This window comes from Plasmodium vinckei (genome assembly GCF_900681995.1).
Source record: "Plasmodium vinckei vinckei genome assembly, chromosome: PVVCY_12".
Lineage (NCBI taxonomy): Eukaryota > Apicomplexa > Aconoidasida > Haemosporida > Plasmodiidae > Plasmodium > Plasmodium vinckei.
In genome coordinates, this window is record NC_051304.1 from 1,220,144 (window position 1) to 1,245,773 (window position 25,630).

Below are 25,630 nucleotides of genomic sequence, written 5' to 3' on the forward strand. Positions count from 1 at the left end.
ATTAAAAATGTTTTATACTATATTGATTTTTTTGTCAAAATGCAAATTAAATAAAATAGTAAAAGTAATTAAACACAAGCCAAGGATATATGTTTCCCCATTTTTATATATTACTACCCAAAATGCTTTTACTTTTTATTTCGAAAATAAATAGTCTAAAAATTATTATCATACCTTATTCATTAAAAACAGCATAGTTGTTTATTTCTCTTAATTTTTATATTAAAAATATGTGAATAGCATAATAATATATTGTTTGCTAAGGAAAAATAATATGTTGAAATTAAATTTTGTTTAAAATAAATAAACATATATATATTAGTATATTCCTTTCAGTTTTAAGTTTCATCAATTGTGTGTACATACATGTAATGGCAAATATATTTTAAATAAAAAATTGAAACAAAAGTAAAACAAAACAATGTCTAAATATTATAACACACATGCATAAAAAAAAAAAATAAAAACAAAAAAATAACTATAGTTTTCATATAAAAATGGCACCATAAATAGGTAATTAGTCTCTTATGAATATATAAATATATTTTTATTTTTTATATATTTCCCACTATTTTACTACTCACAATGATTTCTATAAATGATCAGAGGAGTGAAATATATTTTTATGGTTAATAGACCCTTCAGTTATTACATTTATATTTCCTTTTATTCGAATATCTGGAAATATTAATGAATTAATTTTTTCTGAATGTTCAGAATTTTGTTCGATTTCTTCCCTGTACTGGCAATGTTTTAGCCAAGCGTTCATAAAATCAGCTGGTGGTAAAATTGTTTGCAAATAATATAAAAAGTTTTCATTCCACATTATTTCATTAAATTGTCTTTTTAATTCATATTCCTCACTTAATATTGAAGACATTTTTTTATCGGTAGTTGTATGTAGTTGTTTTACTAAATCTTCAAGAACTGTATATACATTTTTTTCTGCCTCATTCATATTTAAGCTGACTTGTTCATGCAATTTATCAATTTTTTCAAGTAAATTATTTAAATTTTTTTTTCTTTCTTTAATAAAATTAGACGGTTTACTGCTATGCTGCATTATAGCATTATATGCCATTTTTAATGAAATAATGGTATCACTATTATTATTAAAATTGAAAAAGTTTGAATTCGATAAATCTTTGTGTGCATGGGTACACATACATAAGTTACATATAGGAATATGACACACTGTACAAAACATATCAACTTCATTTTGTAAATGGATTTTGCAATTTCCAAAATTTGATTGAGCTTCATTTAATGTTTTTCTTATGTGCTTTTTAACAAGTTTATTTTGAGAGTGAATAATCTCATCACATTTTTCACATAATTTTACTTCATCCGATTCACAATAATATAAAGAAGGTGCATTACCACAATAATCACATAAAGGAATAGAAAAAACTTCTTCAGCACTAGGGTCACATTCAAATTGTATCAAATAACGAGGAAGCAATTGAGAGCTATCATAAATTACATATTCATGATTAAATGTATAATAGGGTAAAACCCCATAGGATGGCATTATATCACCACCTAAATCTAAATTTATTTCCTTTTCATTATTATTATTTTCCTTATTTTTATAATGAATAGTTAAAGAATTAACTAAATTTGCACCACCATTCTTTTCGTTATTCCCACAATTATTACTATTATTTTTCCCTTTTTTCTTGATAAATATACTATCATATTCCATAGGTAATATATCTCTATCATATGAATTAATTTCATCTTCATTAACAGAAAGTGATAACCCAACCCCAACGTCACACACAAAAAATTCAAATATCCCTCTTTCACCTGATAATAAAACATTTTCACTTTGCTCCATAATTCTTTGTTTTAGTGACTTTTTACCTTCGTTAGACCCATTTTGCTCATATGTGAGTTCATATGTATTGCTATGGGGGTTATCCTTATTAAGTGATATCAATGGAAATCCGGGTATGCTATATAAATAAAATACATAAATAAACAAGTATGAAAATTTACATACATATAAATATATTTATGTTATACTGTTTTTATGAAATAATATAAACTTACTTGAAATTTCCGATGGATAATTTTAATCCCTTTTTTGAAATGGAAAAACCTCGTACGCAAACATCTTGAATGGTATTATTCATATCCATTGAAGAAGTATCGATAAAACTTTTTAAAACAAGTTTCTCGAAATTTCGTTTTTTAAATTTGTTTACTACTTCGATTGGGGATATATTCCATGCTTGCACTAATTTTACTCGAGATGTTCTGGCATTCATCTGCAAAAAATATTCTAGTGTTAGCCATTCTTCTGAATCCCTAAAAATTTGTGTTAAATTATTGTCCAAAATGTTTATGTCTGCTCCTAACGGATTATAAGCCATTGTTATCCTAAAACTTAGTTCTTCATTTAATAGGCGAATTTGCTTAGTAAAGAAGTATAAATAAATATACTGAGTAATATATTTGTTTTTCTGACTGTTTTAAAAGGTATTATTACAATATTATGCAATTCATTGTTTATTTTTAATAATTTATATTCTGTTACTAAGGATACACAAATAAAATGTCCATACGTGATGATAATATTTTTTTTACTTAAAAACGCAAACGGAATACAAAAAAAAATAACGAAAAAAAATGCATAAATTAATATAAACAATTTTTATAATTTATTTCTTCACTGTGTAATTAAATACAAATATAATTGTAAAAAAATGTTTTTGCAATATTATGTGTATATTTTCATGAATATCAAAATAACTTGAAATGGTGTAATAGTAAAAGAACAAGACTTATGTATATTTTTATATGATATAAATAACTAGTTATAACTAGCTAAAAATTTTAGTAAAAATCTGCCTGAACAAAAAAAAAAAAATCACATATTATTATGACCACGTTTTACAATATAGCTATTTTTTTTAAGATATACTATTCGTCTTAAATAGATAAAAGTATAATATTTTTAGAATAAATTAAAAAAAACAATAAATATATATATGTAAGGTCTCTTTTAATATATTTTTAAAAATATAAAAATTGTATTAATTCTTTATTTAAGGGTTGCATGGAATTTCTCTTTGAGATTTTCATCTATGCACATAAATACGGCATAAATTGCACGGGTTTATAATACGTATATTTAATAGGAATATAATTATTTTCTCATCAAAATAATAAACAATAAATAAAACAAATAAATAAAAATATAATTATAATAATAATAATAATGAATAAATAATAACAGATAAATAAAATGTAAAATAAATAAATTTCTTTTCCCTCATGCTGTATTGTTTATTCCCTTAATCAAAGGCATTTCAAAACAATATAATTAAGTTTTCCATCTAAGCGTTGGAATTATAGGATGACGAGACATAGTAAAAATAACACAGCAAACCCTATATTTACATATCATGAAAGGAAAAAGGTCAAAGGTATAAACAATTTGAAAAGAACCTGAATATAGAAAAACACCCTAAAATGTAGAAAAAAACAGTTGATACGTTTTTATAATATGCACGATGGAAGTACTGCTTACACATATATATATAGCTATAGTTATAGACGTTCGTGCTCTATGAATATGGAAAACATAATTAACAATATTGCTTTATTTCATTGTCACAATTTCTTTTTTTTAAGATGCTGGAACTCTTAAAGAGAGATTAGGAAAAGACTCGATGCGAAAGTTCGAGCAATGTTGGATTTGCTTGAGAACTTCTGAAACTCCTGTTAGTACCCCTTATGGTCATATATTTTGTAAAATATGCATAGTTAATAATTTTTTAGCCCAAAAAAAAGAATATTCCAAAAAAAAAAAGGAATATGAAAATTATATTAAAGATATGGACAGAAAAAAAAAAGAGGAAGCGCTTCATATAAGAGAAAAGGAAAAAATGAAATTTTTGGATGACCTTGAAAATGTTCATGAAAATGTTAAGGTACAATTGAAAATTTGATAATACACGTATGACTAGTTAAAAATGTGGAAAACACAGAAAATTTTCTGCGTGAAATATTTAAACAAATAAATCAACGTGTTGTTTTTTTTTTTAATTTTTTATTTATTTGAAGAAAACGGATGAAAGAAAAACAGGTGTAGATATATCTAGTAACTTTTGGATAGGTAGTAATGCAAAAGTAAAGAAGGATATCGATAAAAAATTAAAACCACCATCCAATAAATTAGTATGCCCAATTAGTGGGAAGCCCATAAAAATGAATGAGCTAATTACTATTAATCCTGAGGTTATTGATCAAAATGATACGATAAATGGAAAGTAAGTTTTGTTATTATATTTCTATATGATAAAATGAGATGGTGTTGAACATTCTTTAGTACCTCTAAATGTTGATATGCCTTACTTATGTATATGTAAAAATGTTATGATTATTTTTTTTATTTTTATAGCTGGGTTTGCTCATTTTCGAAAAAGAACATAGACCATAATAAAGCAGTTCTCATAAAAAAAACAGGACAAATAATTTTAAAAGTAAATATTAAAATGAATAACTAATTTATAAATACCATATTTTTATTAAATCTAATAAAACAAATATATCTATAATGAAAACTTTATTGACAACTAATTTGTTTGCTTGTCCTTTCTTCTGTGTAGTCTGTTTTTGAACAATTCATTTATGGAAAAAAAAATTCATTAGAAATCGAGGTTGGAGATGAAGATTTTATTAACCTACAACCAGGAGGAACAGGTATTTTATTTTTTCCAAAATTGTATATCCATATTTTGTCTGTTCTTTTAAAAGAAGCAGTGATAGTGAATTTTAGAAATAATAAAATGAATGAACAAGAACATGAACGAGTATGTACATACACATTCACAACAAAATGGCTACCCCCTATTTATTTCTATTTACAATTTTATTTTATTTTTCCAGCTTTCTGTACCCACAACAATGTTCAAAACAGCATGTATCGAGAAGCTCTTCTCTAGCCAGACAAAATACAAAGTAGAAAAAGTTGAAAAAAAAGTTGGAGAAAAATGCATTAAGGCAGTTCTATTAGTCCCATCCTTTTCATATGATGTTATCTTTATTTTTTTGTTTGATTAAATTCCATCTTTGGAATCCCATAATTTAAACCTTTTTAATGATATTCAACCATTTGCCATAAAAATTATATTTTTTTTAAATAAAAACATTCATACTTTTCTTAATTGTTTAATATTTTTGATATAATATGTAAAAGAAATAAATAGTAGTAAGGGAATATGATAAAGTGGCAATGCCATAACAAATTTCTCTTCGAATAAAAAAAAAAGTTTATATAGGGTTACACATTTCATTTTTTAGCTACAAAATTTTGTGATATATATTTATAAATTTTTTTATTTGTTCTTTTCCTATTTCTTTAAAGAGTATAAAATAAATATAACAAAATTAGGCAAATTTAGTTATGTATTATAATACGTAGTAGTAAACATTTTTCACGTTTTTCCTGGCAATCCATCCATTTGCGGTGAACTGTTCAGCAATACTTTACAAGCATGCATATGTTTAATATGTATAATATAGTAAATATAATATAAATATGTAAAAGATAGAAATTGTTTATTTTTTCCAAGTTTATTATAATTCTATTTTTCAAAATTGTTTGTAATTTTTTATATTGTGAAATGTAGTATTTATAGTGAAATAAATAAATAATTTTTTTTTGTTGTTTGTTCATTCCTTTGTTTTCATAAAAAAAAAAAAAAAAAAAATATTAAATAAAAATGAAATGATTTAAAATATAAATTATTCCAATGTTGTGAAAAACGAAAGAGAGGATATGTTTCAATTGATCAAATTCAAAGGGGTATATTACAAATATATAATACTTTTGTTGCTGAGTTTATTTATCTCAAGAGTAAAGACATATAAAATAAAAAAATGGAATGGCTTGTGGGAGAACTATTATAATGAACCTTGTTTAGGAGTTAAATTTAAAAAAAGTAACTATCTCTTTTTACAAAATAAACAAAATAATGTAGTACATAATGAATATGTAGAAAGAAAAAGAAATAACTTTGTAAAACCCAGGGTGAAAAAAAATATGCTTTTTGTAGGCACACCTACTTTAGAACACCATTGTTATAGTAATAGAAAAGGTTGGAGAGTGTCTGAAAAAATAAATAAATATCATTCTAATTTTCATTCCTCTCTTTTTGCATCACAAGTTGATAATGACGAAGGAAAAGGAGGAAGCCAATTAGATGGAGAAGAAAAGGGAGGAAGCCAATTAGATGGAGAAGAAAAGGGAGGAAGCCAATTAGATGGAGAAGAAAAGGGAGCAACCCAAACAAACACAAACGTAAAGAGTAGTAGAAAAAAAAATTACAAATTCATGTCATGGAATAATAAAAATGAAATAAACAACTTTGATGTTGAAAAATATGATTTAATAAATAGTGGTGATGATACACAAAAATATCATTCCTCATTTTTTACATCAATAAAAAATAAAAAACAAAAAAATGTGGATGTACATCATTTAAATGTTAAAATTAATAAAGAACTAGTAAATACATTATCTGTAGAAGAATTATTAAATATTCTTGCAAAATATGAAGATAATAAAACAGAAAGTAGCACACCAAATGAAGAAGTAGATAATCCAAAAAACACAACATTCAACGAAGTTAACATTGTTACAGCATATCATAGAATTGCAAAACATATTAAAAATAAAAATTATCTTCTCAAAGAAAATACTAAAGATAATAATGAAATGGACGATTTTTTCGATCCTATAACATTCAGTTTGTTTGAAAATTATTCAAACGTAACAGATGAAAAAGTAGATGAAAAAAATGAGGAAAACCAACCCGAACAAAATAATACCAAGCATGTGTTACCTAACAAAATGGAAGATAAAACATTTTCAAACATAAATTACAATAATCATTCTTCTTTATGTAATGTAGATATATACAAAAATTTATATAACTTGTTGAAGGACAAACTAAGTAATAATAAGTCTATAGCACCTAAACATGTAGCAAATATTGCATGGGCTTCTACTATAATAGGAAACGATGATATATATATATGGAATAATATAAAAAAACAATTCTTTGAAAATATACATAATTTTAAAGCACAAGAAATATCAATTATTATATGGTCCTTTAGTGCATCAAAAAATAAACTTATTCAAAATAAAGATGAATTTATATTATTATTTAATTGTATAAAAAAATATATAGATGAAAATAAATTTAAAGCTCAAGAGTTTAGTAATATTATATGGTCTTTTGCTATTTCAAAATATGCAAACTTTGATTTATTAATTATATTATATAATTATGCTTTAAAAATATTTGGCAAATTATTCATGAAAGACATTGCAACCATTTTATATAGTTTATCTATTTTTGCTACAGACACAATAAATCAAAAAATAATTAATACAATTAAAAGCCGTCATTTTGAAGAATATGGAATTAAAAATGATTATTTAACAATACATAAAGAAGGAACTCAAAATAATAATGAATTAAAAAAAAATGAAAATAATTTTACATCTACTTTCTGTTATTTTAATCAAATACCACAATATCAAGAAACAGTTTCATCTGAAAATTTAATAATTGAATCAGTTGATAATGGAGATACTTCAAATTCTTATAACAAATTAAGTGATGATAAAAAGTATGTTTTTTTTTTGCTTTTTGAAAACTTTTTAATTTATTCTTTAAAGAAAATACAAAATGAAAGAGAAAAAGTCAATATGAGAACTTGGGCAAATATTTTCTGGTCTTGTGCAAATGTAGGATTAGGACTTTACAACGATTCAGCATCTAATCATAATCTTAAGTATTACAAGTATGTATCGAAAAATATTCCTACTTCCCATGGTGATACAATTGAATTTGAAAAAGAATCAGATTCAATGTATAACATATTGACACAAGATAAGTTACAAAATTCAAACATTGAAATAGATCTAAAACCTTATGTACATATTATCGAAAATGATTATGTATTCCCACTAACATCAGATGTAGAAAACAGATATTCAAATTATATAAAAACAGAAATAGATGGAAAACAACATGGAATTAACGTAAATATAGACCTTTTTAATCAGTCTGAAAATGTGATTAGACCTGCTAAGGTAGACAAAGAAGAGAATACTATCACTAACCCTGTCTTACTAAATGAAAGTGAAAAGGAAACTAATACTAACAATTGCATAAATAATAGTGATAAGGACAAGAGAGAAATTGACTGTTCTGCATTTTTAAAATCGATGGATACACAAAAAAATGATACTATATATAATCAAACAAACAAAAGTAGTATTGTTTTTAAGTTATTAGAAAATTTTGAATATAATTTAAATCAAAAAATAATTAAATGGTCTAGATGTGAAATTCAATCTATTGCTAATATATTATGGAGTTTATCTATTTTAAATATATTTTCAAAAAAAATATTTGAAGATGGATTATATGAATGTAATAAAAGATTTATAAAATATGGAAAAAGAAAAAATTATAATAAAATTCAATATTTTATTTCACAATTACATCAATCACAATTATATCAAGTTGCCTTTTCCTATGCCATTTATCTGTTAAATGAAAACAAAAATGGAAAAAATGAACAGAATGAAAAAAAAAATAATACAAATGCAATTACAATGATAAAAAACAATCTTTATAATATTTTTGAAAAATATTTTAACATCTCTATTAATACTCTAAATATATGGAAAAAGCAATTAGCTAGAAATCAAAGAAAAGAAGAAAAACAACACATTTCCTCTTCGGTCCATAAAAAATTATCAAACGACCTTAAGTACCTTAACATTTTTCATTACAACGAGTATTTTATCCTGGATTCAATTCTAGTGGATGCATACATTCCCCACGCTATGGTAATATTTGTTCTCTTTGCTATGTCTTTTTCATTTTTTCATATCATTTTCTACATACTATTCATTTTTTTCTATCCATTTCAGACTGTAATCGAAATTGACGGCCCAAGCCATTTTATTCAAAGAGGAGCATCAATTGTGTACAATCCAAACACACTATTTAAGAAGAGACTGCTAAGAGCTCTCGGTTTTGTTGTTGTCTCAATTTCAATAACGGACCATACATTTGTTTTTAGTGCACTAAACACAATAAATTTTGTTAAACGATTTTTAGCAAAAATTAATTATAACAAAATATAATTCAACATTTTGAAAAAATTTATTATTATATATCTACATATTATGCAAAAAATTTTCAACTTAACAATGTGCGCAACGATTAGTTTGTTGTCGTACTTGTTCAGTATACTATTTTTCTATTTTTTATTTTACTTTTTTTTACTTTTTATTTTTTTGTTTTAAAGTGTAAAACTACAACGCTGACTGTCCTACTACGGACACCATACCCTTCCTTAATTTTTTCGATTAAAAATAATAAAGATGAACATAAAGAAGATGAGCATAGCAAAGCAGTTAGAAAATGCCAATTAACATAATTGCTACTTGTTTTGCTATCCCATTTCAATGGTTTGAAATTTTTTTGCAAAATTATTCGAAAAAAAAATGGATAATCCAACATCAATAAATAGCTAATAGACAAAGTATACACATTTATGTATTCCTTATTAATCTTTATTATTCAATAAAATTTTTTATAAAAAATAGTTATATATGTACATTTATAATTTTGATACAACGAGGTTGCTTGTCTATTCTCATAGTTTTCATAAAAATTATAAAAAAACAAAAATCGTCTAAAGAATTTTATTTTTATAAATATTTGTCAAAAAAAAAAAATCTTTTTAAACAAAACAAAAAATGAAATATAACGGTTACAAATATATAAGTAATATTTTTTTTATTTCCCACCATTTCCCATCATTTTCAAATGGAGTTCATTCCTTTCTGTGTGATACGACATGTTTGAAGAGCAACTTTGGGATTTCGAGCATATCAACTTCATCTTTTTCCAACACTTGTTTTAATTTATTGTCAGGGATAATTTTTCTTTTCATGTCTGGGTTTTGTAAATTATTGTCCTTAATATATTTCCATGCATATTTTAAAACAAAAACTCTTGATGCTGTGTCTGTATTTATAAATTCTTTTAAAGGGCTTTTAATCTCACATTCAATTTGTAAACCATTAGGTTTTTTTTCTTTTCCATTTTCATTACTTTTATCATTTGTACCAAAATTATATTTGGTCATAAATCTGTTTAAGGGTGTAAATCCCTTATTTCCAATAATCTTATTTTTTGAATTAAATAATTTTATCCTAATACTATTCATTTTGTACGTTTTTAAATATTCCTATATATAATGTGTAGTGTGTGTATGAATATAAAGTTAACTTTTTTTTTTTTTGTAAATATATTATTTTTTTTCGTAATTCTTTCAAATAATGTATAATAAATGTTTTACTATTTTATATGTTAACAAAAAATTCGGAAAAAGAAAAGTAAAAAAATTAAAAAAAATTAAAAAATATATTTTAAATATATGAAAATAATGAAAAATTGTAATATATTCCTACACATATATAATAATTTTTTTTGGCAAAGGGAATATCAAATTTATTATATACCCATTGACCATTTACAAAATATGTATATATACGCTTATGAGAAAAAAAGTAAAATATATTTGTGTAAAGATTTACCCCGTTTTTTTTCATATATATATCAATAAGTACACCTTTTTTGTTTTACTTTATTTATTTTTTACTTTTTTGTTACACTGTCACAGTTTTAATTATACACATTATTCATGAAAATTAATAAAAATACAAAAATACAAAAATAAAATACGTGTGTATCTCTTGTTTTTACAGCTTTTATTTTTTTAAAAAATGTTTTAAAGTTGTATAATTATCAAGTCTGTTTTATTATATATTAAACATTTACCATTTAATATGTTCGATATATTTATATGATATTAAAAAAAAAGATAAATATATATGTAACATTTTTACATGGAAAAAAAAGGAAAAATGTAAACACATACATATGCACATGCACACATAAATAGGTATGCATAAAATGGGAAAAATCGATTTTGATGGTTTAAAGTTAGCATACCCACAATATTATTAACTATGCTAATTATGCTACATTAATTATGCTATGTTAATTATGCTATGTTAATTTGGGTAGCTTAATAAAGGTGATAAAACTGAGGTATGATCGTTATGGTTGCTCATTCCCACCCAGTCTGAGGTCTATAATTGTTTTACTTGATTTTCTTTTTACACATAAGTCTATTTTTTTAATAATCATAAAAATGGAATCAAGATAGAATATGCCATTTTCTTATATGCATATAATGGGTGTAGAGAACCAAAAATTAATCCTTTTTTAAATCTAACACTGTAGTATTTATTCCTAAGCTATCAATAATATATATTTCTGCTTGATCTCCTGTATATATATCTCTTTCTGTTGCTGATGTCATAGCATCTTTAACGAAATTAATATCATCTGCCAAATTAAAATCTGTATTTTTAATTAATTGATTTTTTTGTTCAACCCTATTATCTAGTATAGGTAATATAAGAGAGGAACCACTACCTGTACATACATGTGTTGATTGACAATATGAGCCAATAGCATCATAACTATATAATACACCTTTTCCATTTTCATCTATCCCAGCTAATATATTAAAAGTATAGTAAGGGAAAAATCTTCGGCTATATAATGTGACACATAATAATCTGGCAATCTCATGAACACTAGGATAATGTGAATGCTCTAAATAAAATAATTGAATTTTTTTCTGGAAAATGGTGGAAAAAAAATTGAAAAATAAATTACACCAGTAATAATAATATTAGTTCTACAATAAGCACATGTCAAGCATAACATATATATAGAAATGTGTTTACGAGCATATCCATATACATCATTTTTTTTTTTGAATATCAAACCTGTAATAGGGAGTGAACTGTTTTTATGTCTGATTGCATTCCGGATGATCCAATAATACACTTATCAGTTCTGCATAAAAAATGAAAAAATATATGACACGCATATGAAATATTATTAAAACAGCACTATAAATAAGCATTACATTATGAATGCGTAATTGTTTTTACATTTTTGATATCTTGGAACTGTTTCTTGTGTATATGGAATAAGACAATGACAGACGAGTATCTCCAGCCAAAATTACGTAATCCTTTCCTGTTAAGCCAATAACAGTTCTATCAAAAAAAAAAAAATGATGTTTTGATTGTACACTACTATATATTCATTTATTACTTATAAAATATGAATACATAATTATGTTCGCAGCATAAACATTTTCGTATGGACTTCCTAAAGGTTTCATTCCTTTGTTTTTTGTAAAATGTATTTACTATATAAGTATTGCATTTTTTTTGTTTCTTACCCCCCATTGTCAACATATGGGTTCCACCTTTTAGAAGGTCGAGCATGCTCTATTGCGGCTTCATTTTCTTCTGCTTTTTTTTTTTCAACTAAATTATTATTTAATTGTAAAATTTCCATTTTTTACAAAAATAATGTGACTAATAATTATAGAAGAAAATATAGTATTTATAAACAGTAAGTAATATTGTGTTTCTCTTATTTTATAAACAATTATAAAAAAAGATTGAAAACATCAAAAAAGTGTTATAAATATAAATAATAAATAATAGATAATAACAAAAGTATGTGTTATTATTACATTAATTTAATTATATGTATAAACCATACTATAATTTTACATTTTTTTATTTTTACTTTTTTCTTTTGAGTAAGCCCCCCCCAATTTTTATATGCACAAATATGTTATGCGTATATATTGCATCATACTATATATTAAGCCTAAATAATACTATATATTATTATTATGTAATTTTTTTTCTTTCATTTTTAGGAAAAACAGTAACACTTACCTTTATTTATAATAATAATAAAATAAACATACAATTGCACACATAATATATAAAATATAATATTATTATATTTTTCTAACTTTTAAAAAAAATGTACTATATTTTATTATTTTTTTTCTTTCACATTTTTAGTTATTATTTATTCATTCTTTTTTTTTGCTACATTTTGTCACATACCCTTTTATTATTTATTTTTATAATACTTAATTATAAAGAAACAATAAAAGAATATACCTTAACATCCTATTTAATGTTGTAAGCTTAGGTTATTTTTTATTTAGTAAAAAAAATCTTTCTATATATATTTTCCCCTTCCCATGTTTGAATAATTACACCTAATGTTGTTATATACTTTATAAATATAAACATCTTTTTCCAAAAAGTTTGTGTTTTCAGAGAAATGGTTGTTGGCATATACACATATTTAAGTTATAAGTTGCTTAGGTTTTATTTACACACATTTTTGTGTTGTTGGTTTGTATATTTTTGCGCACATGTACAAAAAAAAGTAAAAAAACAGTAAAAAAAAGTAAAAAACAGTAAAAAACAGCAAAAAAACGTAAAAAAATAACATAATGAATGATAAAAAAACGTGTATTAAAAAATGGTGATAACTGTGTGGATGAGACATTGCTTTTGCAAAAACGTTTTATATTTCCTTTTCATTTTTATTTTTTTCTATAAGGTGAGTAGATATTGTAGCATTGCTATCCTTATTTTTAAGAAACATGCTATTATTTGTGTTAGGGGAAGAATAATTAAATAGGTTGTAAGTTTTAACGATTGAGATTGGTTTATTTTGTTTTCTGTTTAAAAATTTTTGAACAGCTATTGAAATATATTTTCTATAAAAGTTATATTCATGTGATGATACATATAATTTATAATCTAATAAATTTAAAAAATGTGCTTCTAATTTATTTAATTCTTTTGTTGTAATTCCTCCAACCTTGGCATAAAAAGCATTTGAATAATATAAGTCGTCAAAAAATTTGGCAGATATCATAACAGCTGTTATTATTAATCTATGTATACATAATAATGATAATGTAATATCTTTATGTATTTTTATAATTCGATCTAAATAAATCATAAGTAAAACAAAACATTCATTACTACAACCTATATATTTACCAATTCTTTCAACATATTTTTTTATTGATATATCTGGTACTTGGGAAGCATGAAAAGTTGTTATTTTTCCATCTCCTTTACTCATTTTTATCATTTCTCCTAAAACAATTGGTATATACATTATGTAATCTTTATGTGTCCTTGGGACATTTATTTCAATATCATAATCCATTTTTTTAAAATTTTCATGTCGTGGATTAATTTATATACTCTATCAAAGTAGTATAAGAAAAGTCAAATGTCTACACGTAATTATCAAGTCTATATATGCATATATTTATTTGCTTATGTCTATCTCATGCACTTAGCATGTGATTATATAATTATGTGAATATCAATGAAATGAAAGACACTATAAACTGAAATATAAATATTTTCACATAAATTAGCTAGTTTGAATTTTTACATGATCATGTAAAATAAAAAAAATATAATAATCAACGAAATAAATTAAGCATAATAAATTTAGAAAACATATTTAATATATAGATGAATAAATATTTTTAATATCTTGTCGTTATTCTCAACATATTTGTTTCACTAAAATTGTGATTATATTATTATTTTTACAAAAAATGGAAAAAAAATAAATAAAAAAATATATAAAAAAAATATATATATATATAAATATAAAAAAAAAAATATTAAAAAAAAAAATAAATGGCTATTTATATAGCTTAATAAAACAGAAATAAAATTTGTAGGTTCTATAAAAATAAATAAAAAACAAACATATTTATGATATATTCATTTTTTCATTGTATAGATATATCAGAATATATATACATATATGTGATTTATACAATTAATTAGCTACTCTTGTGTAGGTTATACATGCGTGTGTGCGCAGACAAAAATTGGCTTGTCTATCCAATATAAAAGAAAATAAAACAATACAAGGATAAATAAATTAAAACTTAAAAGTTGTGAGTTCAGTATTGAACATGAAAAAAAAAATATAAAAAAATAACGACAATAGGATGAGTAACAAATTCGATGAGCATGAGAATAAAACCTCGTCATCGTTGGTAATACTATAAAATTTATATGTGGAAAAAAAAAATCAATCGATAAAGATAAACAAAATCATAAAAAAGGAGGATACAGCTTGTATACCCACCTCAAAGTTTGAATAGGAAATTATATCCATGCATATGTGTATTTTTATTTTTCCTTTATTTAAATTAAAAAAATGGGCTTAATTATTAGCTAAATTATGAGGAAACAAAATATATAGATAATAAATAAGAAAAGGAGGAAAAATCGAAAAAAAGCTAAAACCGTTGTTTGAATATTTTTCTAAGATAGTGTACATGACCCCTTAGTAAGCATTTCATCGGGATAATAAAAATATGGATTATGCTAATCAAATAAAATGGTTAAAACAAATATAAAATATTAGTTTGACTATGGATTTTTTCGTGATATACTCGCTTTTATCAATTTTTATACAAAATTTGTTTCTTTGAAGTTTGCATAACTGTTCCTGGTTTTACTTGTGAAGCAGGATTGTTAGCCAATTCAAGAGGTACAATATTATTAGATGATATCAAGAATTGACGTAAATCATAAAATAAATGAGTATCTTGTTCAGTAACAAATGAAATAGCTAGTCCTTTCATTCCAGCTCTTCCAGTTCTTCCAATTCTATGTGTATATGATGCAATATCTTTTGGTAGATCAAAATTAATAACTAATTTAACTCCATGTACATCAATACCTCTACCAGCAACATCTGTTGCTACTAAAATATCAAATTCACCATTTTTAAAAGCATTTAATGCTTCCTCTCTCATTTCTTGTATTTTTCCACCATGTAATGCTATAGCTCTAAATTTCATTTTACTAATAGATTTAGCAATAATATCTGCAACTTTTTTTTGATTAACAAACACAATAATAGGTGGTTCATACATTTCCAATAATTCTTGTAATTTTTGTTTTTTCTTTCCTTCAGTAATAAATTCTAATTTTTGCTCAATTGACCTCTTTCCAGCACCTGGATCACCTATAGATATATAGGCAGGTGCTCTTAAATATTTCCTTGATAATCTTTCAACAGATGGTGGCATAGTAGCTGAAAACATTTGAGTCAATCTGTATAATCGATGTCCAGCTTTAGCCATCATTTCTTCTTGTAAAGCTAAAGCATCATCTTCGGATTTTAAATTACTAGTTGGTATATTATCTAAAATAAAATGAACAGCATCCTCAAAACCCATATCCATCATTCGATCTGCTTCATCAATAATAACATAATTACATTGATTTAATACAGTATATGCTTTTTCTAAACAATCTTGTAATCTACCTGGTGTTCCTATAACTATTTCTACTCCTCGTCTCAATTCAAATGCTTGTGCTTCAGCATTTCTTCCACCAACAACTGCTACAGTTCTACATGAACAATAAGATGCAAACTTATTAGTTTCTTCATATATTTGTATAGCTAATTCTCTCGAAGGGGCAATTATTAAAGCATATGGCCCATCTTGTGAAGTTTCATATGTTAATGGAGGTAATTGCTTAACATAGGATAACATAGGTAAAACAAATGCTGCTGTTTTTCCAGATCCTGTTTCAGCAATCCCAATTAAATCTCTCATTTCTAATGCAATAGGTATTGCTTGCATTTGTATAGGTGTAGGTTTTTCATATTTTGCTTTTTTTATTGCTTTTAATAAATCTGAACTTAAATTTGATTCTTCCCATTTTCTTATAGGGGGTGGCACAACACCACCTTTTATATATATCTCATTATCTTCTCTAAATATTCTCCAATCTCTATCTGTCATATCTTCTCTTTTTTTCTCACTCCAATGTTTATTATCGACATCTTTTATTATATTATTAATTTTAGGTTCGTAAATAAATTGATTTCTATGTAATCCATTATTTTCTAAGTTCGACACATATTTTGTGAGATTACTTCCAATTATGTTATCCTCATTTTCATTATATTCTTTATCTGATTCATTTTTTCCCCATTTTTTTTCTCCTGACTCTTCATATTCTCTCTTCTTTTTCATACATAATTGGATTCTATTTTGAACAAGCTTATCATAAAAATTATGTCTTTTTCTCTGTTCTCTTACATCTATACCTGCTATATATCCTCGACCAAATAATAGTTGAGGTTCTAACCTATTTTGATATAATGGATTACTATCATTTTTAGATGTATCTTCAGATTTATCCCATTCAAAATTAAATATATTTCGAAATTTTTCAGATGGCTTTTGCATTTTTTTTTTATGTTTATTTAATCCTAAATATTGTTGTTTTATTATTTCCAATTCTCTTTCTCTATACTTTTCTCTTTCAATGTCATCAATATGTAGCATATTTAATTCTGCCAAAGATGATTGTGTTTTTTCATAAGTTACTTGATATAATTTTTTATTTTCATCTTTTTTAGATATTCCCTCTTTATTTGTCTCATGCATATTATCACTTCTTTGCACTTTTTTATCGTCATCACTTGGGGAATGTTCTCTATTTCTTTTTTTAGGGTTTCTTCGATCATCCTGAATATCATCTCTTTTTTTATTTTGTTTATAATTATCATCATGTTCATCTGAGTAGTTATTTTCATCATTTTTTATAATTTCATTTTGATTTTCTAATTTTTTTTTATTTTCATCTCTTTCTTTTTTTGTCAAAAATACAAGCTTTTCTTTATTAGACGATATGTTTGCAAAAATCCGTTTATTCTCATTTTTATCTATTTTGCTATCTTTCTCTTTCTTGTTATTATATTCATCACTTTTATTTGCTTTTTGATTTAAATTACTACTTTTATTTTTGGATTTATTAAATACAATTTTTTTATCACTATCTTCAGAGTCGTCGTCTGAACTTGAAGAACTATACAGAGTTATCGTTTTTTTTTTCAAACCACTCATATGCAAATTTGCATAAATCCGTTCCTTTACTAAACTTTTATTATTTTCTTCTTTATGTATTGTTGATTTATCTTTTTGTTCTTGCTCGTTATTGCTATCATTATCGTTTTCATTATTTGGGGAAGATATATTTTCTTCCTTGTTATCATTTTTACCTGAATTATTCAGGTTTTCTTCATCACTTAAATTTTCATCATTATTTTCTTTTTTTTCCTCCAAGCTGCTTTTTTGAATATTTTGAAAAGGATTATTGACTACGGCAGCATTTGTTTGATTTTGATTTTCATTCTCATTTTCTTTTTCTTTTTCTTCCTCTTGGGCATTACTCTTGTTCCTTTTAAAGAAGAACATTTTTTTTTACATTTTTGTTATTATTAGTACTATTGAGTATAATATATGAACATGGCTAGATATATCCATATACACATTCGCACGTATTTACGTGTATGTTATACTCATTTATTTGCCTATTTCCGAATGCATAAACGAAGGGAAATACAATGGCATTTTTTGAATGAAAAAATATGTTTTATTAAACTTAAATATCAAAATTGACAATATACAAAAAGGAAGAAATCAAAATGATATAATAATAATACAAAAAATATTTAATTATATACATATGCATCCTTTTTTTTCATATGCATATGATGGCATAACATGCTTCATCATTTTTTGGATGTAAATATTTTTATTATATTATTTTATAAAAAAAAAAATACTTCAACTTGAATATGAAGATTGACACGAGAAAAAAATTGCCTAAAGTATTGCCATTTTCCAATATTTATTAAAAATAAATTTAGAAAAAAATAAATTAAATATATGTATATTTTAAATAAAGGGGAACAATTGTAATATACAAAAGTAACGTTAAATTATTAAAATAAATAGGAAAATAAAATGGTTATTCATGATTAAAAGAGAAATTAATATATTTCAATGAACAGAATATTTTCAATAATGTTAAATAGTTTATTAGAAATGTTTTTAAATAAAAAAAAAAGAAAAAAATGCAAAACAATAAATCAAAACAATGTATTGTGTCATATTATGCAATAGTAAGAACTTTCAATCTCGTAAATCTCAAAAAGCCGTCATACATATATCCTGTTTTACCTGAACATACATATAAGTCATTGTTTTACCTGACCATACATATAAATCACTGTTTTATCTGACTATACATATAAGTCACTTTTACCTGACCATACATATAAATCACTGTTTTATCTGACTATACATATAAGTCACTTTTACCTGACCATACATATAAATCACTGTTTTACCTGAACATGCATAATATTTACATTAAATGAAAAAGACTTTATGTGATAGAAAGATTATGCATATATTTCTAATTATAACATATGTCTGATTAAAAATATGTTAATGGAAAAATATAACACCAAATCATTTAAAATTTGACTATAAAATTGACAGAAACTGTATAACAATAAGAATGTAAAAACCATAAGTAATACCCATTGAATATAAATTAAAAAAAAATATATAGGTTGGTTAAAGATTGTATTTTTATTCTCAAAAAAGTGTTAATATAAAAATATGTTCACAAATTAAATACATGTTTTTGTGAAATGTTTAAGATAATAAAAAGACATGGACAAAATAGGATGAATAAAAAAATTAAATAAATTGTTAACTGAAAAAAAAAGTAAATATTAATAAACTTTTTGATTAGCATATTTTCATTTATGTGATATACACACCTTTTTTCCTTTGTTCATTATAAAGAAAAAAATGTATATTTATTTTTGCCTTTCCTCGCTTTTCAATTTTTTTTACACCTTTTAAAATGAAGAAAAAGGTGTATATGCTCATAATGTTAATCAAATATTTCATTTTTTTAAGATCATAATTGAAAATAAAATGTAAAAAAATATAATATTGCTAATTGAGACATCATATGGGGTGTGTAGATTTTTTTTAATTGTATATGCACATTAAAAAATTAATTATAGGATGCATGAAAATATAGCAGTCAAGGAAAAAGAAAATAAAAATTTTGCAATATTTTCGATTTTAAGAAGGCTTTTATTTATTTAATATATTTTTTTGGGGTGGATTTTTTGTTCTTTATTCGAATATGCTGGTCCACATGTTTTTATTTCGTTTGGTCACACGACCTACATTCCTTTATTTCATCATTTATTTTTTATATGTATATATATTTTTTTTATTTGAAGATAATATAATATCTATTGATAAATAAGATAAATAGCTTGATATATTATTTTTTTTTTTATTTAAATAATTTAATGAGAGTTTATGAAAAGTAAAAGGCAATATATTCATTATATGGCCAGCATGTTTGCCGCAAATAATTAAAAATAATTATTCATATGTGTATGTAAAAATATATATATAAGCAATAACATATATGCTGTATAATAATATATGTGTGTATATATACGGCGCATTGTTAGAATAAATATATATAAAATATAAAAAAAAAAAAAAAGGAAAAAATATGCAAGCTATAAGATTGAAGAAATAACAGTGTATATAAGTGATGCTAAGGAAAGCAAAAAAAAAAAATAGAATAGCATGCAAAATAATATAAAAATAAATTAGTCAAACGATACTATATGATAGATAAAAAACAAAAACAAATATATATATGAAATTATAATAAATTAAATTAATTCAAATTAAGAAACATTTTTTATTTGTTCATTGGGTATATATAAGCATAAACCCACATATGCCTGACATTTCGTATTCTATATACTTTTTACCAAGAATCTAATAATTCATATTTTTATTTTTTTTCATAGTTTTCACTTGATTGTTTTATTTTTTTCCCTATTTTTTTTATCCTATTGTTTTTATTTTTATTATTTACTTTTTTTTTTATACATATACCTTTTGTTTAATTCCTGATTCCTTTAACACTTATGCTAATTTCATTTTATAATTATTTTTTTGTCCTTTATATTTTTTTACTTGATTTTATTTTTATGTAAAGCCTTGAATTGGGCTAGATATCGAACCCTTTTATATAGTTTTGATTTTTCAAAACGAATGGTATAAAATGGACAGAGTGTGCTAGCAAAGAGAGCTGTTTTGTATTTTCACTTTTTTTCATTTTTTTCCATTTTTATTGAGAAAATAAAATAAGTACAACTCCCCACAAAACGGTATGAATTTAACAACCATTTTTAAGAGAGATAAAAGGAAAAGCGATGAGGAAATAAGCCATGCTATTACGAAAAAATTAAAACAGTGTAACATGTTGAAATCATTACTAACTATTCCAAGTGATGAACATACTACCCCTTCGCTATTTGCGAAGAGTCTATGCAAAGATGAGCAAATAAATGACGCCAAAAATCGAGACAATAAATTTTTAAGTATAAATAAAATAATGCATAAAAAATGGTGCAAAGGAGAAAGTGATGAAAATGCAAAAAAAGACGACAACATGGAAATTGATAAAAATGAAAATAATTCCAATGCTAACCATCATCTTAATGACTCAACAAAATTTGGATATGTATGTTTAGAAAATATGGAAAACAAACATATTCAAAATAAAAGTTCAACTAAACCAACACAAAACAATTTAAACAATAATGAAGATATGTGTAGAATGAAAAAGTTACCAAAAATGGGAAAATCTGGAGAAAAAAATGAACGAAAAAAAAAGTTTAAAAAAAAATCTAAAAATAATTATAACAACTATAATACAAGTTGTGAAAGCAGCTACAGTAGCAGTGATGAAAGAAAAGAAGTCGGATTAGAAACACAAGGTTATAGTACCGAATATTTATGGGAAGGATTACTAAAAAAAGATGTAGTACTTTTATTAATTCAAGCAATTAAAAATATGGGATATACAAAATCAGCAAAAATTTTAGAATCAGAAAGTGGCATAGAATTAGAACAACCATTAATAAAAGATTTACACAAAAATATATTAAAAGGAAATTGGGGAAATAGTATAAATAATTTAAAAAAAATAAATATAAATAATAAATTAATGAAAGCAATTAAATTTTTAATATACGAACAATGTTTTATTGAATATTTATATCAAGGAAAATATTTTGCTGCTTTAAGATGTTTAAGAAATAAATTGAGAAAATCTTGTTTTGATGAAGATACATATAAAAGGTTACATGAATGTACAACATTTTTTATGTTTCAAAATTATGAGCATTCAAATAATACAATAGATATGAATACTACTAAAATTCATTCTATAAATGATAAGATAAAACTTCGAAATTCACGTAAAGTTTTGTTTGAAAAAATAAATAGATTATTACCTGAGCATATATTAATACCCCCTAGACGACTAGCCATTCTACTACATCAATCCCTCAAATATCAAGTAGACAATTGTTTATTTCATAATAATTTTTCAGATTTAAAATTAACTAAGAACATGCAATATAATAAAATGCTAAATAAGTCACGTCTTAGTAACACAAGCTGCATTCATTCAGACCATCATAAGAATGACGAAGAAAAAATAGACGATAAAATTTTCAATAACCTTTTTAGAGATAAATATTATGAAGATAATAATTCTTTTGAAACAAGACCATCACAACATAACTACACAGATAATGAATCATCTTTATGTATAGGTATGTTAAATATTAATAATATAGAAAAATTAAAAAAAAATACGGATATACATCATGATAACCCTGATAATATAAATTGCTCTTTAGAATATGGGCAAATTGTAGAAAGTAATTCAAATAATTATATGAGCACTAATATTGCAGATTCTCCTGAAAAAATACAAGACACATATTTAAACATAACTAGTAATGCACCGACTCCTAAAATTCTAAAACTAAAAAGTGAAATTGAAGCAGGTATAGAAGAAGCCGAAAAAGATATCGAAAAAAATACAGTATCTACACAAGATGCCAACAATTATATATCTGAAAATTTATTAAATTGTTCTTTATCAAATAATATTGATGAAATAGAAAAAGGAGAAACAAATTTTAATGAAAATAAAACATTAGTAAATAAAAAATATGATTGTAATTGTCAAGTTGAAAAGTTACAATGTGACTGCATAAAATTCGATGATAGTAATGATAATAATAAAATATGTCAAAATGGTAGTAATACAATTATGTATAGTAAAACTAAACATGTTTCAAGTTTCTTAGGGTTAAAACAAAAAGGAAATTTAAAAAATAATAAAATAAATTTACTAAATAATTATAATAACAAATATATGGATATAAATAATAAAATAAGTTCTTGTAGTCATTTATCTTTACTAAAAAATCATGAATGTAAAAAAATCGAACTCCCTTATTATTGTATTAAAGTTTTACAAGGACATAAAGATGAAGTATGGTATGTTAGTGTGTCAGGAGATGGTAAATATATTGCATCTTCAAGCAAAGATAAAAGTATATTTTTGTGGAAGGGAACATATCCATTTAATAAAATAAGAGAATGGAATGGACATTTAGATGGAGTTAGTTACATCTGTTGGAGTTATAATAATAAATATTTAGCTTCGGGTTCTAATGATTCTAATATAATTATTTGGAGTCCTAAAAGTAATAAAAAAAAATTATGTTTAACTATGCATAGTGGACCTATAACATCTGTATGTTGGACAAAAAATAATTCTACTATTATATCATCTGGATTTGATAAAAAAATATATTGTACTAAAGTAAATATAGAATTAAAAAGTTTCTCGATTTTATATGCATGGTCATTTAGTACAAGAATACAAAATTTTGTTTTTACAAAAAATGAAAAATATTTAATTGTTGTCCCAGCAGATAAAAATGTTCGAATTATTGATTTTAATATGAAAAAAGAATTATATATTTTACCTGAAAATGATACAATAACATCTTTATGTGCTTCAAACATATATAACCATGTATTAGTTAATATAGCAGATCAAAAACCGGTTATCAAATTATGGGACATTAAATATAGGTATGTTATTCAAAGCTATAGAGGACATAAACAAGGACGATTTATTGTTCATTCAACTTTTGGCGGGAAAAATGAAGATTATGTTATTAGTGGCAGTGAAGATAGTTTAATATATATATGGCATAGAACTAAAGGGTATTTATTAGATGTTATTAATGGACATGCATCAAATGTAAACATAGCAATATGGCCTCTTGCTTCCTCGAAATTTCCATATATGGTATCCGCTTCTGATGATCATACTATAATGATTTGGAATACACATCCAAAAATTAATAAGTCGAAAAAACATATATATTTGGAACGAGAAAAGAAACGAAATGCTGAAAAAGGGAAAAAAAAATCAAAAAAAAATATTTTTCATCATCCGTTTTTGAGGGAACTAGCCAAATTAAGTGGCATGGATGTTCAAGTTCTCTCACCAAATGATGCTCATATGTTTTAAGTTTACGGAATTCCCAAATAAACATACATATATACCCATTTTTATTGTTGTATGATATCGTAATTTTTGCACTATTTTTATCTTAATGGTTATGGAACCATTAATTTACCTAAATTAAATCCGTTTATTCATTCATCGAATTAATTATTATTATTTATTTTTTTAAACCATCTTGGGGTAACTTTCCCAAATTAGGAATTAAATTATGTTTTTATAATTAAAAATAATAAAAAAATATATTATTCTCTCTTTGTTTGCCATTATTAGTATTTCAAAATGTGCAAACGCTACAATTCCTTAAAAAAAATACAATAAAATATTATATTAAATTAGCTAGCCAAAACAAAAAAAAAATTATGGATAGCTATTTTTGGCTAGCTAAAAAAAGCCAAATAACTATTCTTAAAATCGGCATACACACTTTAACGAATATAATAAAATTATCAAAAAAGTATTACAACATCATACAAAACATTTTAATGAACTTGCTTGATATTTATTCGAATTTTATGAAAATGTAATACTACCATTTAGACAAATATAACATCATATTTTTATATTATTCCGGTGATATGAATATACATATATTCTACATAAAAATATTATGCATAGGATTAAAAAAATTAAGATTCAAAATATTGTCTTTAAAAAAAAAAGTTAATTCATAAGCATGCTCATAATTTTATCCAATTTTAGCAAATTATCCATAGCCTCACCAAAAAAAAAAATACACACACATAACAGTATAATGTATATAAATAAATTGATGTAATAATATAGATTGAAATACAGAGCAATATTTTTATTTTTTCAAAAAAAATAATATTGTATATAAATGCATAATAATTACTCTAACAAATTTGGTACCTGAAAAAAGTAGTTACAAAACTAATCAAATAATCTGCACACAATAAAAAAAAATATATCCAACGGTGTGCACGTTTCATAACACATGTTTACATAAAAAAACTTTAAAAGATTCTTAAAAAAAACTCGAAAAAAATAAAATAAAAATGAAATGAAAAAAAAAGAAAAGCAAACACAGTGTCTTGAAATAAATTATTTGCTCTGTTCTGGTCAGGTAGTAAAAAATAATAATTTCTTTGGAAATATAGCTATAATATTGTGCATGCGTATTATTGTTTATGCCGTGTTTTTATTTCTACATTAATCTTAATTTTTCTATTTAATTTATGATTTTTTTTATATATTTTGTCATAATTTCTTCATCAAGTTGTTTATTGTTTTTGGATTTGTGTTGACTTATGCTATTATCATCTACATTTTTACAACTACTAGTATTAT

The 25,630-nt window shown here is 23.9% G+C and overlaps 8 protein-coding genes across 8 annotated transcripts; 3 read left to right on the forward strand and 5 right to left on the reverse strand.

The window, feature by feature from the left end:
- Positions 1-592: 592 nt before the first annotated feature.
- Positions 593-2,378, reverse strand: PVVCY_1203360 (zinc finger protein, putative; the record flags this gene model as incomplete). Its single annotated transcript, XM_008625346.2, has 2 exons — positions 593-1,958; positions 2,056-2,378. The coding sequence occupies 2 exons, from the start codon at positions 2,376-2,378 to the stop codon at positions 593-595; spliced, it is 1,689 nt and encodes a 562-aa protein (XP_008623568.1).
- A 986-nt stretch (positions 2,379-3,364) lies between these two features.
- PVVCY_1203370 (conserved Plasmodium protein, unknown function) lies at positions 3,365-4,955 on the forward strand (the record flags this gene model as incomplete). Its single annotated transcript, XM_037634671.1, has 6 exons — positions 3,365-3,434; positions 3,643-3,941; positions 4,075-4,280; positions 4,412-4,493; positions 4,620-4,713; positions 4,900-4,955. 6 exons carry the CDS (start codon positions 3,365-3,367, stop codon positions 4,953-4,955), a joined length of 807 nt encoding a protein of 268 aa, XP_037490734.1.
- An 836-nt stretch (positions 4,956-5,791) lies between these two features.
- PVVCY_1203380 (RAP protein, putative) lies at positions 5,792-9,184 on the forward strand (the record flags this gene model as incomplete). Its single annotated transcript, XM_008625348.1, has 2 exons — positions 5,792-8,884; positions 8,969-9,184. The coding sequence occupies 2 exons, from the start codon at positions 5,792-5,794 to the stop codon at positions 9,182-9,184; spliced, it is 3,309 nt and encodes a 1,102-aa protein (XP_008623570.1).
- Positions 9,185-9,879: 695 nt separating this feature from the next.
- PVVCY_1203390 (SWIB/MDM2 domain-containing protein, putative) lies at positions 9,880-10,275 on the reverse strand (the record flags this gene model as incomplete). Its single annotated transcript, XM_008625349.2, has 1 exon — positions 9,880-10,275. One exon carries the CDS (start codon positions 10,273-10,275, stop codon positions 9,880-9,882), a length of 396 nt encoding a protein of 131 aa, XP_008623571.2.
- A 1,053-nt stretch (positions 10,276-11,328) lies between these two features.
- PVVCY_1203400 (proteasome subunit beta type-1, putative) lies at positions 11,329-12,494 on the reverse strand (the record flags this gene model as incomplete). Its single annotated transcript, XM_008625350.1, has 4 exons — positions 11,329-11,760; positions 11,912-11,981; positions 12,080-12,187; positions 12,376-12,494. The coding sequence occupies 4 exons, from the start codon at positions 12,492-12,494 to the stop codon at positions 11,329-11,331; spliced, it is 729 nt and encodes a 242-aa protein (XP_008623572.1).
- A 1,041-nt stretch (positions 12,495-13,535) lies between these two features.
- PVVCY_1203410 (cyclin, putative) lies at positions 13,536-14,192 on the reverse strand (the record flags this gene model as incomplete). The annotated part of the gene is made up of 1 exon (XM_008625351.2): positions 13,536-14,192. One exon carries the CDS (start codon positions 14,190-14,192, stop codon positions 13,536-13,538), a length of 657 nt encoding a protein of 218 aa, XP_008623573.2.
- Positions 14,193-15,459: 1,267 nt separating this feature from the next.
- On the reverse strand, positions 15,460-18,276 carry PVVCY_1203420 (ATP-dependent RNA helicase DDX23, putative; the record flags this gene model as incomplete). Its single annotated transcript, XM_008625352.2, has 1 exon — positions 15,460-18,276. The coding sequence occupies one exon, from the start codon at positions 18,274-18,276 to the stop codon at positions 15,460-15,462; it is 2,817 nt and encodes a 938-aa protein (XP_008623574.2).
- A 2,812-nt stretch (positions 18,277-21,088) lies between these two features.
- On the forward strand, positions 21,089-24,325 carry PVVCY_1203430 (WD repeat-containing protein 26, putative; the record flags this gene model as incomplete). Its single annotated transcript, XM_008625353.2, has 1 exon — positions 21,089-24,325. One exon carries the CDS (start codon positions 21,089-21,091, stop codon positions 24,323-24,325), a length of 3,237 nt encoding a protein of 1,078 aa, XP_008623575.2.
- Positions 24,326-25,630: the final 1,305 nt, after the last annotated feature.